At 40.9% G+C, this 16,886-nt stretch overlaps 1 protein-coding gene across 10 annotated transcripts in view; it reads left to right on the forward strand.

Annotated features, from left to right (window-relative positions):
* PKHD1 (PKHD1 ciliary IPT domain containing fibrocystin/polyductin) overlaps window positions 1–16,886 on the forward strand; it is a 421,695-nt gene that overhangs the window by 159,964 nt on the left and 244,845 nt on the right. For 7 of the 10 annotated variants that reach the window (XR_012125992.1, XM_073224035.1, XM_073224036.1 and 4 more), the window contains 5 exons: window positions 2,885–3,095; window positions 3,471–3,628; window positions 5,893–6,084; window positions 8,956–9,081; window positions 11,630–11,760. Coding sequence is in view for 9 of the 10 variants with exons in the window: in XM_073224035.1 (XP_073080136.1) it covers window positions 2,885–3,095; window positions 3,471–3,628; window positions 5,893–6,084; window positions 8,956–9,081; window positions 11,630–11,760 (818 nt within the window). In the remaining variant the exon portion in view is untranslated. The remainder of the gene's footprint in view (window positions 1–2,884; window positions 3,096–3,470; window positions 3,629–5,892; window positions 6,085–8,955; window positions 9,082–11,629; window positions 11,761–16,886) is intronic. The other 3 variants (XM_073224037.1, XM_073224038.1, XM_073224040.1) reach the window with 3 other exon arrangements.

Raw genomic sequence — 16,886 nt, forward strand, 5'->3', positions numbered from 1 at the left:
TACACATTGGTGTTAAGGGGGTGAGCAAATACAGGCAGAGCTCCTGCCGTTTAATAGGGGAGACAGAATTGCAGTGATGAAGGTCAAATTGCAGTGTTAAGTGCTAGAAAGGACAGGGACATGCTGATGTGACAGATTATAATACAGGGTTTGACCTCGTCAGGGAGTCTCTGGGGCTTTTCTGAGGAATCAAGTTCATTATCATGCTGAGGAATGAGGCAGGGTGAGGTAGCAGGTGCAAACTGAGCAGAGGAGCGTCAGGTGCCAAAGTCATCTGGAAATTTCCTCTGGTTCAGTCATAGGTCCATTGGTCGGGAGAGGGGCCCATAGCTGAGACAGATCCCCTGCCATATCTGTCATCCTCTTTCCCCCCATCCGCTTCTTTGTGGGAGCTTTTTCTTCCCTTTAAAGCAACCCAGACAAATGACTCACAAGCTGGGCTACTTCAGTGCAGCAAGAGAGGACAGGAAGTTGCTGCGGGCTAAAGATAAATTATGATCTAATCTTGGACAAGCCTAAATCCCAGAGTACCCAGATCTTTCGCTCAAGTAAGAACCCCAGTTCACTGCAAGGTCTATAGGAGGGAGTGGACATCAGCAAGTGCTCCCTGAAACCCAGTGGGATTGGTGGGGCTTGAGCTACATTTTAGAAAAACAGGTGAGGGAAGGAAGGCCAAGCACGTAGGTGGAAGGAACAGAATGGGCAAAGGGATAGAGGCAGGAATGTTCTTGTTAAATGAGATGAGGTAAAAAACAACAACAACTGGGCTTCCTGGAATAAAGAGCTTATTAAAGAGTCAGAGACCATAAAGTCAGGTCTGATAATGGAGAGCCTTACAAGTCAGAAGGGGATTTGGGGGCTTTGTTACTGAGGACTATTGGCAGATATGCAAGTTAGTGTACAAAGAAGGGACGTAATTAAGATACCTTATTAAGGTTAAAAAAAAGGAACAAAGCAGAATGGCCCAAAGAATAAAAGCTGTTTGCAGAGGGTCTAGCTTAGGTGAGTATTAAAATTATGTTGACATTTTTGAGTCTGAGATGATGGTAGCTCATTCAAATGTCAATTATCTACTATATAGTTGTAAATATGAGGTCGGCACACAGGAAACATCAAAACCTGATATTTTAGTCATATACACAGTTCTGTGTTACTTTTGCAGTGAAAATAAAAAGGTTTTGAGATAATTTTACTGCTTTCCAGAGGCTCTGTCAACATTGGAAAGGGCCTATGTTTATGCTAGTAGGTAAAAATGTACCGCAACAATTCTGATTTTTTCATTCATTCTGACTTGACTATTACATGTATTTATATGATTAGTAGACAAATATCTTTGTTGACTCTACTCTTGGCTCTGCCACATGCAGCTTGAGTGTTGGTAGGTGCATAGTAGGTATTTGTATATTGATGAGTATCATCAACAATTGATCCCAGAGCTTAATAATATTTTGTCTTCAATAAACACTTTCTGTGCTTGGGAGAGATATTTCGGTGAATGGGTCATAGAAATTCACATATATATGCATGTACATATAAATAAACTTGATTTCATTTTATTGTTTCCAAAGGTTAAAGCATACAAACAAGGAATAAAATTAAAATTATTTTCTTTTGGGATGATTTATGCCTTAATTTTCACCTGCCCATAATTAGAAATTTTGAACTCTGTAAATTATTTTAAGATAAAATTATTGCCCAAGTAAACTTCAGAAATTATATCATTAACCTCAAGACCTTTCTAAGCCTAGAACAACATTATTGGTGTAAGTGGCTGCACACACACAGACAAATAAAGAGGGAAGTTTAAAATAATTTGAAAATGATTTATCGTCCGCCACCTCTGTAGTTAGAAATTCAAGTATTATTGCTTTACTTCAGTGCAACAAGGGAGGACAGTAAGTTGCTGTGGGCTAAAGGTAAATTATGATCTATTGCAAGGGGGGAAGAAATGTACTGACGAAAGAGGGTGTTGGGAGTAAGCCATGTGTTTTCTGAAGTATTGCTCCAGATAATGGCTTGATAAAAATCTTTGTCTTGATCCTTGCTGGAAAAGGCCAGAGTTAACTGTGACGCAGACTATCTTCTTGAATCCTTGAGAGTTAAGGAGTAGCATGTTGGTGTGGGAGGGTCGGTTAGATGCACTGGAGTCTAATACAAACCAAGATACTCAGAGTGACAGGTTCTCCTTGGATGTTGCCTGCCAATCTTATCTTGGATCACACCCCGTTTTAGGTTTTAGGGATCATTTAATACACCAAGATATAGGACAAGCAATCTAGGGTAATTTTGATTTTGTACTCTACTAACCCTATTTGTGAAGTGAGTTGAAGTCTTTAGATCAGAAATTCATTGTAAACTTGTATATCAGGGAGTCTAGTAGCTGTTATTTGGAATAAGAAAGAGGGTATAAATTTCATCCTTAAAACACAGCATAACACAGGGAAGGAAGAGAAAAGTACGGAATATATTGAAGGTCTACTATATGCCATGGTCTAACCTAGATGTTTTATGGATATTATTTCATTTAGTTTCGTAAAACCCCATGGGGAAAGGCCTTGCTATTCTGCTTTGTAACCGAGGAAACTGAAGCCCACAGTGGAGTACATTTCTCAGCAGAACATGGTTAGAGTTTGGCAAAACAGGGATTCAAATGTATGTTTAGTCTGACTCTATTTCCTGTGCTTTTTGTACCATGCCACCAATCCTGCACTATTTTTATTGCACCATGTGACTGATGAGAAAACTAATACCCAGAAAAGTGAAGGTATTGATGCTTGTGGACCCTGAAGCTTGCTTTCCTAGATTCTTTTATTTCAGGATTCTTTGGCTGAATACCATCACATTCATATGGTTCTAAAGGCAAACTTTTTTTGGATTGTTTTAGGTTCGCTACCGAAAGTAATGGTGACCCATCTTCGAGCAGCTGCCTATGCCCAAGACAGAGTGTTGGCTCTGGAAGATGCCGTGGACTGGCAACCTGGGGATGAAGTTGTTATCATCAGTGGAACAGGTGTCGAAGGTGCCAAACCTGTGGAAGAGATTGTCATTGTGGAAACTGTGCACAATACAGACCTCCATCTGCAGTCGCCCTTGAGGTACTGAGTGTCAGCTTGGCTCCATTTAGACAGAAGAAGATGAGGTCTTAACAATGTAATTTTACATTAAATAATGCTAGATGTTTTGCAAAGAAAATTGCAAAACATAAAGCATTTTAAAGATTTAGACTTCTTAAATAAGTTTCTTTTGTAAGATTCTAGATTTTCCACCGGGTAGTAGGTGGTCAGTGTAGTAGTTAGCATAATTCCTAATTTTCACATGTGTGGGCCTTTAGTTCATTCCTCTGTATCTGAGTTTCTGAAGAAATAGAACCCCCCAACAGAGAATTATGCTAATCTAGTGGCTTACTATTCCTAATAAGATTTGGAGTGATATCTTCCAATGTGCCTTTTTAGTTTTCTTTTTTTTTGCAGATATTCTTACAACTTCACAGAGAATTGGGTGGCCAGAGAGCACCGTATTTTGAAGGTCACGGTGGCCCTGCTCAGCAGGAGTATTACCATTCGAGGAAATCTCACTAATGAGAGAATGAAGCTCCTCGCTTTATGCCAGGAGGCCAGTTCTTCAAAAGGTAGAGAAGTATTTTGTTGGGGAATTCAGGGAGTGAAAATGAATGTCCTATGGTCAAATGATACCTGGTATTGTTGACTTCCTTCAAAAAAGAAGAGCGCCTTAACCTTTGCATATCCATAAAAGCCTATGGTTTTCAGAATTCTCTTATCAATTGTCATTTCATCTTCTCCCCTCAACAACCTTGTGAAAGAGACAGACAACAGTGTCCACTTGAGAAAATTATTTCTCTGGAGGAAAAAAAACTCCTGTTAAATAATTAAATATGGAGAGTTGAATCAAATTACCAGGTTAGAGGTTATAATGAAGTCTTAACTCTGATTCGGGCCCTTTCTAAATTTCTCAGGAAAATTGTTTAATGCCAAGTCATAGACACAAGCAACATATTCTTACTGATTAGACTATAGGGCTCTTCTCTCTCCACTCACCCCACTTCTGGAGTTTGTTTTCTGAGTGAACGACCACATACTTTAAGTAAGTGGTTGCTAAAGTCATTTTTCTTCGAGGAGAGTAGCAGGCACTGAATCACACTGATGTGCCTATTAAACATCTATTTCAGGGATGGTTAGTTTAGTAGGTTATATTTTGGTTTCCCAGGCTGTAGATTATGAGGCTTTCACTTGTTGTGAAGACATCATTTGTCAACTTTAGTCCAAGATGGTGTGGGTGTCAAGGATGACTCCCGGGCATGAGCTCTGGATGGATGATGAGGCTATTTATTGAGATGGGAAGAGGAACAGGTTTTGGGGTGGGAGGGTGCAGATCATGAATTTAATTTTGTACATGCCAAGGCAGATGCCTGTCTAGCGTCTGAGTGGAGATGTCTGGTGGTGTCGGATCCTGGAAGAAATGTCAAGGTTGGAGTTAAAGATTTGGGTCATGTCTACATAGAGACTCACGTGAGCATGAGTTGGGATGTGGTTAGGTGAGAGGGATCTTGACTCCACCCTCCACCAGCCCAGGCATCTGGCACACAAATGTGCCATTCTGAAAAATGTTTGGATACAGTGAGTTAGAATCCAGTGACTGCCAACTTTAACAGTTCCACTGAAATGGGATCTGCATTCTGTTCACCCTTGGTAAGTCTCATACACATATATTCTGATCATACTGTGCAAATATTGCATTTGATTGTGTTTCTAGGTTTGGGCCATTATAAATCTGCTGGCTCCTAAGGAGAAAGGCCCTGATTTCATCCCCATCTTGAAATAGTGTTACAACATTCTCAACATAAAACAAAATTCAAAGGTTTTTCACTAAAAAATAAATGTCACTCACCCCTTCTTTATGTGGGGAAGTTTGGGAAAGCAGTACCAAATACAATAATGTGAGGTCTGGCCTCTAAAAAATATGGAGCATCGGCATAAACAATCAAAATCCTGAGAAAGCATACAAACATAAAACACTTCTTCATTCGCCTCTTATATATTCACTCTCTGGTGTAGCAAATGACTAGCCTCTGGAATTTACCATGGGTTATTTACTGTGGAATGATGCATCATTTTGCTTTAGTGGCTCTTCTTTGGTCATTAACATGGATTATAAAGAATTAATTCAGGGGATGATTTCTTCTCCATTCTGAGGTTAGTTCACACTACCCAATACCATCTGCCACCTGAAATGTCCTGGATCTTGAGGTCCTATCACTTTGCAGCAATGGTGGTTGTGTGTATTATGTTCATGCAATTTGCTGTCCTCACTAGGGGCATGGCTGAGAAGGAGGTGTTGGTGAGGGTGCTGTTCAGTTACTTCTTTGGAGCCCTTTGCCGTTCTGCAGTGGCATTATTGCTAAGTCCTCAAACTATAAAGCAGAAAAGAAAGGGGTGTGTGGTGAAACCCCATTGGACAGCTGAAGACTAAAGAGAACTGTGATTATATTCAGCATTCACATTTCTTCCCTATAATTATCAACCACAAGAAGGTCATTTTATTGCACACTCCCTCCAGGGGATATTTTGGATTGAAATAAACATCTATTTAGGTTGGGTTTGTGGGTTATAGTCAGCCTCTTTGTGACAGTAATTAAGGTGATTGATTTGGGGGCTTCTGGAAATAATAGAGTAAAGGCAACATCATGTCCTAGTTATTGGATGTTTTAATTAATAATCCAAAGAAGAGAATCAAAGTAAAAGGGGAGTAGGATTATTAAATAAAGTAAGCAGTAACAGTTTGTCTTTGTGTGAGCAGTGTCTTTCAAAGTGGGTGATTTGTCTAGAAGCATGTTGCACATGCTTCAGGTCCCCCTGACTCCATTCTGTGTTTCAGGTCATTTGCAGAACTGTTTGTATTCCAAGAGTGAGAAAGTGCTGGGATCCAGGGATTTGGGGGCCACAGTCATTGTTCAGTCCTTCCCAGAGGGGCCCAGCCAGGTCCAGTTGAAGGGAGTGCAGTTCCGGGACGTGGGACAAGCCTTCCGTAGGCATCTGAATGCGCTGACTCTGGTGGGAGCTATGAGAGGTGAGGGGGTCCAGGCCTATGACTTGTCATTTTTATTTTCATCTTCCATGTTCAAAGCTCTACATGCAGGGGGTCAGGATATGTGATGTATGGGGACATGTGGGATTCAGAACTGGATAATGTACTCGATCTATGCATCTCAGACTTTAGTATGCCTAAAAAATCACTTGGGGAGCTCATCAAAATTCAGGGTATGGACCCTGCCCTGACAGGTCTGGGCTAAGGTAGACCCGGCGACTTGAATTTTCAACATACAAACCTTATGATTCTGGGACAAGTGGTCGCAGGATTACACTTTGAGAAATGTCACTACATAGGTATAACAGACTTGGAGTGAACCGTATAAATCTGTGTTTTGAATCTTGCCTCTGCCATTTATGAGCTTTGTGACTACAGGCAAATTGATACTGAAAGGCCTAAATAATCAATGCTGAGACTCTAGGTTCAGCAGAAAGCATTTCTATGGGCCAGTTATCCTAACTCTGAGCAGTCTTCTGCCTGGAAAAATGGGGGAGAATGGGCTGAGAACAGGGCATTTTCCTGGGAATGTGGAAGAGTGTGCTGGTGTTGGCCAGAGCTGAAGATACAGGGAGGGAACAGGAAACCTCGACTGCACATGGGAACAGCTAGGTGAGAAACAAAATCAGAACTAGGAAATAAGAACATGACCAGGGGTATTGACAAAGATTCTGAGCCGAAGGTGGAGAGACACAGGGGCACCCAGGTGAAATCCCAGTACCCAAAGCTGACCTGCAGAGGGTCAGAGAACCGGGTAAAATGAGGGGAGCACCTCTGTTTCTGAGTTACCCTCCCCTTCCCTCAGCACCTCCAGCACCCACATCCTTCCCTGAAAGGGGTGTGTTCTAGGGTCTGAGGCCCAACAAAGGCTGTCAGGGCTTACCTGATGGTCCAGGTGGGCCTTGGAAGATGCTAGGACTTCCACAGGTAATGACAAAGTGATCCTTGAAGTCATGTAGGGTAGGACCCTGGCTAGCCAACTGCTGCTTTATTTTATTCTCATTTCAAACGGTCTGCACGCCAGGGATGTCTATTTATCCTAATTTCCAGATCTCTTCTACAATACTTATTTTTGACTTTCATTTAGGGAGTTGCTTTCTAACATGGCTCCTTCCCTCATACATTGGGGCAGCCATACCTTTGTGCTCTCCTCTCTGGTTCTTGGCAGCTGAGTATTTGATGTGGGGGTCAGTCCAGTGTCAGTAGGGGTAGTGGTCACATATGAGTTGCCATTTGAACATTATCGGGATCCTCCTGTGTTCAAAAATCATGAAGTCTGTCTCCCACCAACTGTTTCAGAATAGCTGCACCTTTATCTATTTTTATATATTAGGTTTTATTTGGAAAAAAGGGCTCAGTGCTTTAAAAAAGTTTGAAAACCGAGTTAATACATTATCCCCTGTAGGCCTCTGTTAAAATGCGAATGTGTTTCCTGGGAGTGGGTAACACCTTAACCCAGAGGTTAGGAACTTCTGACTTGCTTGCCGAACAATTCTTTTATTGTTTTATGCCCTGAAGGCCCTTGTGCCCTGTCCAGTCAGTTGCCCCCAGCCACTAGAGTTAGAAGGTGGAATCTTTGCTACTTTTAAAGGTTTACCAATCCCTGAATTCTATCTGTAATAGCTCTACAACTCTTTAGATTTCTTGGTGTTCAGCCGGGCAGGCTGATGGGGATCTGGAGTCAGGAACATTGCGACAGCAGCTACAGAGAGGATAGGGATGGGGACACTTACTGAGGTGGATCCTTAGTGAGTGATGCGAGGGCACCTGGTAGTAGGGGTGCTGAGATAAAGGGAAATGTGGAGGCCCAGTATCTAAAACCACATTACAGCTGAGAATTTTTCTGGATGGTCCCAATTTAAAAGTCAAATTATTCCAGAAACAGAAGTAATTTTCTAGTACTTCAAACATTTGCTATCCCTACATCTCTCACTACCTGGAAATACAACATAACTCATTTTTAAGGATTTATCATTTAATTTTCCAAATAATGCATATTTATTTTTTAATGTAAGTTTCCTTCATCAGACTGCAGATGTGCAAGAATCTACTTAGCTTTGTTCATCTTTATATCTCCAGCACAATGCACAATTCCTGAAATACACAGATGACGCTTAGGAAATACTTATTCACTGACTGATTCAGTCCACATAACTTGATTTGAGAGTCATAAAATATGCCTATGCACCCAATGTAATGACTTTCCTACATGTCAGTTCCTTTTAGCATAGGAGAGGGTACTTCCCCTTTAGCTCCATAAACCAGTACATTCAAATGTGAGTCATGATCTTCAGGTTACCCTTTGGCTTTGTTTACAATTTGGAATAAGAATTTCCGGCTGTCTTGGGCCAAGAATATTATTGCCTAGCAAATTAAAAATATTTCACAGCTCAAGAAAGAATGTCTACATCTCCTCATAGAAAATGCACTTTTAAAGATAAGCGTTGGTCATCAGCAGGGCTCTCCCACATTGTCTTAGCTTTTCTCCAGCTGCTGTCTTCCATATTGATACGAGAGTTGATACCAAAGGTACTGGCCATCTTGATGGCCAACAAGATACCGGAAATCTTGTTCTTTTGTGGTTTGGCCATACTGTCTCTTTCTCAGATGGTTTTCCTCTTGTTGCATTTGATTCTTGGATTCCTCCTTGATTTTCTTTGGTATCTTTGAGGTGCATCAGCCTGAGTTTCCCCTTTTCTTGATTTGCTTTCTCTTTCCAATGCCTCATTTCCTATTTCATTATTGTGTGGGAGTGTGTTCTTAGTTATATTATGGCTTACCTTGGAGATGATCAGCAGAATCTGAGGAGCCATTGAGATTCATCAAATGTTCACATCGCTCTTTCCTGTTCAGATTCCTATGTACAGGGCTGTACAGTATGGAACTCCTTCAGTAGAGGCCTTGGCCTGTCCAGAACTGTGGGCCTGAAGGTGGACAGTAATGTGTTCTACAATATTTTAGGCCATGCACTGCTGGTGGGTAAGTGATGAGCTTGTTTAATTTTGGTACTCTTTAGTAGGGTACATAGTTCTTCAAAAAGAATTGCCTCAAGATTTGAATTCCCAATGTATAAAAACTTTAGCCTCTGATCATTAGAAACCAGACATAGTTAAAAATTCTATTAACTGTAGCCATCACTGGTTAGCCTACTGGCTAGTTACTAAGCTGGCTAGTTACTGGCTAGTTACCACAGAAAACTGATCTTTTAAAGGTGACATTTAATTCACAGAATTGTTGGTAACTACACAATGGGAGGTTATAAAGTTCACTGTCAGCAATTTTCATAGTAACTCAGAGTCACATAGGTTTGTCTTTATACAGTCTCACAGAGCGTCAAACCTGGATGTTGGCCAAGGAGCTGAGCATCCTTAATTTTGTTTTGTTTTGTTTTCTAAAGCTGCAGACACCAGAGCTCCTTCCCTTAATGATATAAGGGTACACCAAATTCGTTCTTAGCTGCTCTTGAAGCTTACTGAGAAGCCCAATCTTCAAGTTGAAAGATTCTTTCTCCTAAAGTTCATTCCCCTTGCAGAATGCAGAATTAGTCTTAAAAATCTCAGATTGCATCGTATCACTCTTCTCCTTAACACCCTTTAAGAGTTTCTTATTGCTCTTGGACAACAAATTCAAAATCCTTAACCTGGCTTAAAAGACTCCCTCAATGATTTTTTGCCTCCATTAACCTTTGTAAATGTCTCTTGTTCTTTTTCTCTCCCTCCATACTGATCTATTTTATTTTAATTCTTTCAGAAGTCTCTACTTTTTCTTGCCTCAGGGCCTTTGCACAAGATCTTCCCCTCTGTTTATTCCACTCACTCTCCTGTAAGATTCTCTCCTGCACAATCCCAAGGCAAGTCCCTCTGTTTAAGTAATATGAGCCCCATATTATTTAATTGATTTGAAATTATATCATGTTTCTGATCATCTGATTAATGTTTGCTTTTACCACTAGATTTTATGTGAACATTGTTTTCTTAGCACAGTAACTAGTGCATTGTAGGCATATTTGTTGAAAGAAATGAGTGAGTTAATGAACAAACAGACTTTGATTATATCAGAATAAAAAAGCAAACCAGAGGTTTTCACTGAAAATAAGACTATAATGCTATTTGTTAAATAGTGTTTTGTATTTAAAGTAATTCTGTGATATCATCAGTGGGAAAATGTGTTTCATTTAAGAACAATCTGTTAAAATAGGATCAATAAAGGTTCTAATGCTGAGAGGGAAACTATTAGTGAGAAAATATGTACCATATACTTGTTTTAAAACAAACTCCAGCCCTAAAAGGCAAAGAGGCAAACAATGGAAGTAAACTGGTGCAGGATGGCTACAGGGCAGTCAAACAACAAATGGAAGGTTGGATTTGTTTATTTTTACTTTTGTCTGCATAAGGGAAAAGTTACCTGAAACCTGGAGCTAAAATCCAGGCAGGTACTCTAACCACATTATTTTAGGAGACAACAATCATATGGAATAGACATTAACTAGGCAAGGAATGAAACCTGCAAGAGGATTTTAGCCTTTAGTGCTTGGATATTGTGAACTGGAGGCTCTTGACATCTACTGCATTGCAGGTGAGGGAATTAGAATATTTGTTGATTAGTGCATTCTAGATAAGGTACACAGTTCATGCACTGTGAGTTTGCAAACCCAGACTCATGAAATTGCCTGAAGCCAAGATACCCAAAAACCTGGGAAGGAGGGGATCTGTGAGGCCGAGGACCTGTGGGGCTGCCTTCTATCGATGCCACGTAAGCGGTTCATCTCTTTCTGTGCCATGGCCTGCACTCTTTTATTCTCTGCTGTTCCAAACCCCAGTGGTTTGGGTCTGAAGGTCCTATGTACTGTCCAGCCTGTTCCTCAGATCTCCCAGAGGAAGAGAGGGGTATGCAGATAGCTGGTGGCCAGTTTGAACAACTAGGAATGAGGCTGGAGCCGACACAAGTCACATGTAGCATTTGACTATGGAGACAGTCGCTTAGACTTTCTAAGAAGTAAAACAGTAGATCTATTTCTTTGTTCTCTTTAAGTTATTATTATTTAAATTGAACTTGTGTCCATGGTACCCTAGACCTTAAAGTCCATACAATCTGTCTCTTTGTCTGGTTCACAGAGAAAAACACAAAAACAAAATTAAAATGAGCCATACCAAAAAGAAGAAAGAGTGTTGCAATGTCCCTTGTTCTCCTGTATATGAAATACGCTGAAATAATATGATCTTTTGTTCTCAGGTATATATGTGGCGATAAGATATATCTCTTGAGAGTCTATCCCTGGGGGAAAGAATGATAAATCTGTAAACTGGTTTTAAATCTATTATGGTCTACCTAAGTTGTCATTCATTTTATAGACAGGCCTGATGGCAAAAGGTTAGCTATCTTAAATTTGTTGAACTTACTAAATGTTATATATATATATATATATGCATGATGTAAACTATAATGTATATTAGAAGAATCAAGAGTGTTGAGTTGTGTAACTTCTAATGTTTGTGCCCTGGGTTTGATTTCTCTTTTCTTCAATTAGACTGGTCAGTACAGGGAAATATAATCAGAAATAATGTAATCATCAGTCTTTCTGGTGCCGAAGGCCTCTCCAGTCCTGAGATGTTGACACCATCTGGTCTCTATATCCGCAACCCCACCAATGTTATAGAGGTAAGATCTGAAGCTCCGCAAGGAGGGTCCAGTCTCTCTAACAGTCATTTGGAGACACAGCATCAGTGATGTGGTACAAACTGTTTATTTGTGGCACATTGCTCTCTAGAAACTACTTCGGGATTTTGTGTTAAACAAGTGTTTTAGGATAAATATAATCATTTCTCTCAGCATTCCCAGGAGCACTCTTTGAAGCAATATCTATGAGAGCAAACCACAGACGATATTGATTGTTTTATGGTCATTTAGATGAATGCAAACTGAAATATTTTCCTGAGCTAACTACTAAGGTTGCCAATTTTTGTCTTGATTGCAATAATAATTACTTATAAAATTTTCACTGTCTTACTATATTGATGTGGTCATTTTGTTGCCCTTTAAGAATGGTCAAAACTGAGGGTCAGCGAAGTCATAACATCATAATTCTAGGATGAATGAACTCCACCTTGATTTTTATCTCATTATTTGGTTCAATTTAGCATTACTTTTTCTTGGTAAATTTTTCCCTAAACACTTAAAAGAAATTACTTTTTCTGGGTATAGTTTAACCATAGATGCGTGAATGAAGGTTTACATCAAAGTAGTGGGAAGACCATGTATTTGCCCCCTTTCCAGTGGTTTTATACCTTGGATCACCTACAAAAGAGTTAAGGACCTCACCCTTCCAGGACACTCCTCTGAGCATCTACTGTGTCATGACGATTATGCCAAGATTCTGGGGAACTGAGAGAATGAAATTCTCTGTCTTCTCTGATCATCTGCTTTTGATTACCTTCCCCTGAATAACCCCTAATAAAAGTCATGGCTGTCTTCTCAACACTCTTCCAGACTCCTAACTACACTGATTCTGAGCACAGACAGCACTGACACACCAATTTAGGTGCCTAATGGGGGCAGCTAATGTGACAGTGAGGAAAGGAGGCAGGACTGTAGGAATTGAAGGAAACCCATCTGTGGACCCAGAACAACAAGAGCAGCATTTAACTTGCTGGCAACTACAAGGCTTTTTGTGCAACTCTGCCAGCAGGGCTTGGGGCCTGAAGAACTCTTTCATTGTGTACTTTCTTGGTTGGCATATTCTTGACTACATTGTAAAATCCAAGGCAAGTAGACCCTCAGGGTTGCCCAGCTCATCTTCCTGCATGAAGCTGGACTGTATCTCAATCCCACCTTGAATGGCAGGGGTGCTGTCTTCTGACTTCCCTTCACTGGGTACTGCATCGTCTCCTGGGCAGGTGCCCTGGCCACTTGCTGGCCAGAAGAAGAATTGAGTTGGCTAGAGATGCAGAGACCCAAATGGACACCTTAAAGGCTGATAGGTCACCTGAGCCTCTGCAGACTGACCTGCAGAACAGTACCCCATCAGCATTGGAACAACAGTCCAAAGCAAGCTGCTTGTTCCCTACTAGAAGTCTTGCTTTTCCATTCATTTACTTTCTTCCTCTTATGCCCATTTAGTACAATTTAACATTACTTTTTCTTGGTAAATTTCTCCCTAAACACTTTAAGAAATAACTGTTTCTAGGTATAGTTTAACCACAGATGCGTGAATGAAGGTTTACGTCAGAGTAGTGGGAAGACCGTTTAGTTGGTCTTCCAAAATATAATGCATGTATTTTGAGAATGAGGTTTTAGTTTAAGCTGATAATGTAGCTTCATGAAGGTTATTTACTAAGTGCATTCCTGACATTTTCATCTGCGATGAGCTTCAAATTCTGCTGTTCTCTTTTCATTAGTTTATTAACTTTTAGACCCTAGCGTAGTATCTGAAACATAGCAGTGGCTCAATAAATGTTAATGCAACATAATGAATGAATGAATATAGGTACAATTCCATAATCAAAAAATAGAGGGAAGAAAGAGACAAGGAAGAGAATTCAAGATCTTACAGTCATTTTGATGGTTGAAAAATAAGATGTTGAATATGTGGCAGCATTTCAATCCCATGGGACTCTTCTCTCCGTGTAAAATCTTGCACAATCCACTCCAAGTTCCCAGCTGGGCCACTGGCGTTCTGCTGTGCTTTCTCTTTTGCAGTCTATTGTCTGGAATATGCTGCTACTCAGGTGAGAACTGGGCATATTTCATAAAACCTAAAAATTATGAACTTCTCTTGACCTTTAGGACCAGTGAAGGTCATTTCAGTCACTGAGCAACCAGTGAGTGAGTGTTCATTAAGTGTGTCCTCTGTGTATGACACACAGAGTACTTTGAAAAATGTATTTCAGAAGCGCAACTTTATTCCAAAGGGATAATAAGGAGGCTACAATAATATGGAGTATGTGTGTATGTGTGCGTATGCAGTATGTAGAACAGAAGTAGATCTGTTAGAAAAACATTCCCTCTTCCAGGGCTTTCCTGTATTCGGGGGAGAGAGAGTCCTGTACCCTGAGGAACTGTTGCTTGGATGGTGGCTTCTCTGTGCTCCTAGGTTGACTAGTTCAGAGTCAGACTGCCCCTTACAGGAATGTGGTCAAGCCTCCATGGACTCAGTTTTGGGGACCCTTTCTCCTGCCTTGCTTTTCAGTTTTCTTGCAGTCTGGCAAAATATTTTTTAAGTCACTGTATTAGTGTAATTAATTAGGATTTTTCAGGTTTTGTTTTCTTAAACTTTTAATTTCAGAACAATTTTAGACTCAGAAGTTGCAAAATATATGAGAATTTCCTGTGAGCCCTTCCCCCAGCTGCCCTCAGTGATGACATAGCCATACCCATCGCCACAGAGTCACGTCAAACACAGGACACTGACATTAGGATAAACTACTCACCAACTAAAGCCATTGTTTAGACTTGAAGAAAGTGATCTAATCTAAGTGGCTGGGCAACCACCCTCAAAAGTTTAAATCCTCTCACGTACTCAAGTCTGACTTTGAAGCTCTTGCCCATCAGAGAAGGAAGAAATGGAGTTTATCCTTCAGTCTCTGTAATGATTGTGGTTCCATATAATTCCCGAATTGCCCTAACCCAGAACCCAGGACCAAATGCTTTGCCACAGCACATGGAGCTCACCTTGGCCTCCAGGCAGCCATCTTTCTAGTTCACTCACCTTCAGTCTTATCTGGTACAAGGTGATTTGAAGGGTGATAGTCCCTTGTAGTTTTCATACCCCCAGGGGGTCTGCCTGCCTCCCTTCTCAGGCTGCTGCTGAGCCAGGCCCAGTGCAGTTTCTCCGAGAAGCAAAACCTGAGCTTTGTGCCTTCTTGCTAGTGAGGACACAAGCATGGTATTCCTTCTGAGTGTCCAGCGAATTCGTGGCATTCATCTGTATCCTCCTCAGATAGTCCTTTGCCATGCTTTCCAAAAACAGATCTGTGGTGGTTCTTCCATGCGTCAGCTGTAGCTTTTAGAGCACCCCATTTCCAGGCTGTCTTCTCTTGGTACCCCGGCATCTGAGGCTCTGTCCCCTTTCACGAGAATTTCTTGTTATCTATCCAGAGGCTCTATCTTTCCAGTAGACATAACCTATGTCAAACTAAAGCTGGAAGGTCTTCGTTCTCAAAAATCAAGGGATTGTTCGCTTTCAGAGATCCGAAGTAGCCCATGTATACGTAGGCACTGGAAATTTCCTATGACCAGACTCCTGTTTAGGAGAGCCCACAGAAAAACCCTGCAGACAAGCCCTTCGGAAACATCCATTTAATTTGAGGGGAATTTGTTCTGGTTTGTAAATCAATTTTGCAAGGAATTCTGTGTTTAAAGGCCAATTTCAGCTCCCTAGCTCTCCCCACTCAATAGCTAATGTATATTTAAGAGCTGCCTGAAGGGTTAACTCACTTTTTTCTAGTGATTATAGATGCACACCTCAAGGAGCTGGCTTACTTGGGCAGTTAATTTCTCTCTGGAATTTTTCTTGCTTGAATGTCCATAATGCATTGACTTCCGCAAAGAATTGATTTCCACACAAAATTCCCTGCTTGCCTTAAACCCTTCCCCACAAGCCACCGGCTGCCTGCATAAATATGTGGTTTTTCCTCATGAATCATTTGCAGCATACCCAATTGGAATGGAGAGTCAAAAGGGCTGGGAAGTAATGTGCTCTGAGTGTTCATGTGCTTCTTTTATAGGAAAAGTGAGTCTTACCAGTGAACAGAAGACCAAAGTTACAATATCCTGCCCAACTCTAAATAAAGCATTTATGTATGTTCACCTAGATGTTCCATAAACACTAATGACACCAGGGAAGATGATTCAACAAATCTATTCATTCACGCAAAGCACATGCTCTCTGAGCACCTGTCTGGTGATGAATAAGTGTGTAGCCCTTGGAATATATTCTTAAAATATTTGAATATTTCTCTCCTGGAGTCTTGGTAACGAACTAGCATTTCATTGGTAATGAAATAGAAGTGTACATCTGAGTGAGACGATCACTTCTAGGTCTGGTGCACCTTCCTCATTGTTTGCATACTTTCAGAAAATGTGAGTATTCAAGAAGCCCACATGCCTTAACCCTCAGCTCATATATACTCATGACCTTTCCCATGGCTCGTAGTTGTGGTAGAGACACAACCACTCAACTCAGGCTATGTGGAAGGTAGATGTACTTCCCTGAGGAAGGTTCCGGTTGTGTAATTGTAACTGAAAATCAACAGCCATGTTACTTTCTTGTGTGTCTATGAGGGCTGAAGAGATACACTGGGCACTTGTGACAACCCACTGACAGTGACACTTCCTGAAGCCAAGAATCATGAGTGATGTCCTATTCCCTAGGACAAGGGGAGAACTGAGATAATCAGCTCAATGTTAATGCATGTTCTTTTGGGGGTATGCCTAATGCCAGATTTGGTTATTTAAAAAGATATGAATGCCCTCCTGGTAAGAACTGTCAAAGTATTTTTGTTGCAATGAACCATGTGTCTATATTTAGATTGGTCTTCCCATCAAAATTTGGAGATGGGATACCAGAAAATGTCTGTGGATTATGCCAATATTTTGCTTCAATCTAGACTATAGACCAGGGTTTCTCAACCATGGCCATATTAACATTTGGGCCATATAATTCTTTGCTATGAGAGGCTATCCTTTGCCTACCAACATTCCTGGTCTCTACCCACTTAATGCCACTGACACCCTCTTCCCCCCAAGTTGCGACAACCAAAAATGTATCCAAATGCTCCCTGGGACAC

Source organism: Manis javanica, chromosome 16 (assembly GCF_040802235.1).
Source record: "Manis javanica isolate MJ-LG chromosome 16, MJ_LKY, whole genome shotgun sequence".
Lineage (NCBI taxonomy): Eukaryota > Metazoa > Chordata > Mammalia > Pholidota > Manidae > Manis > Manis javanica.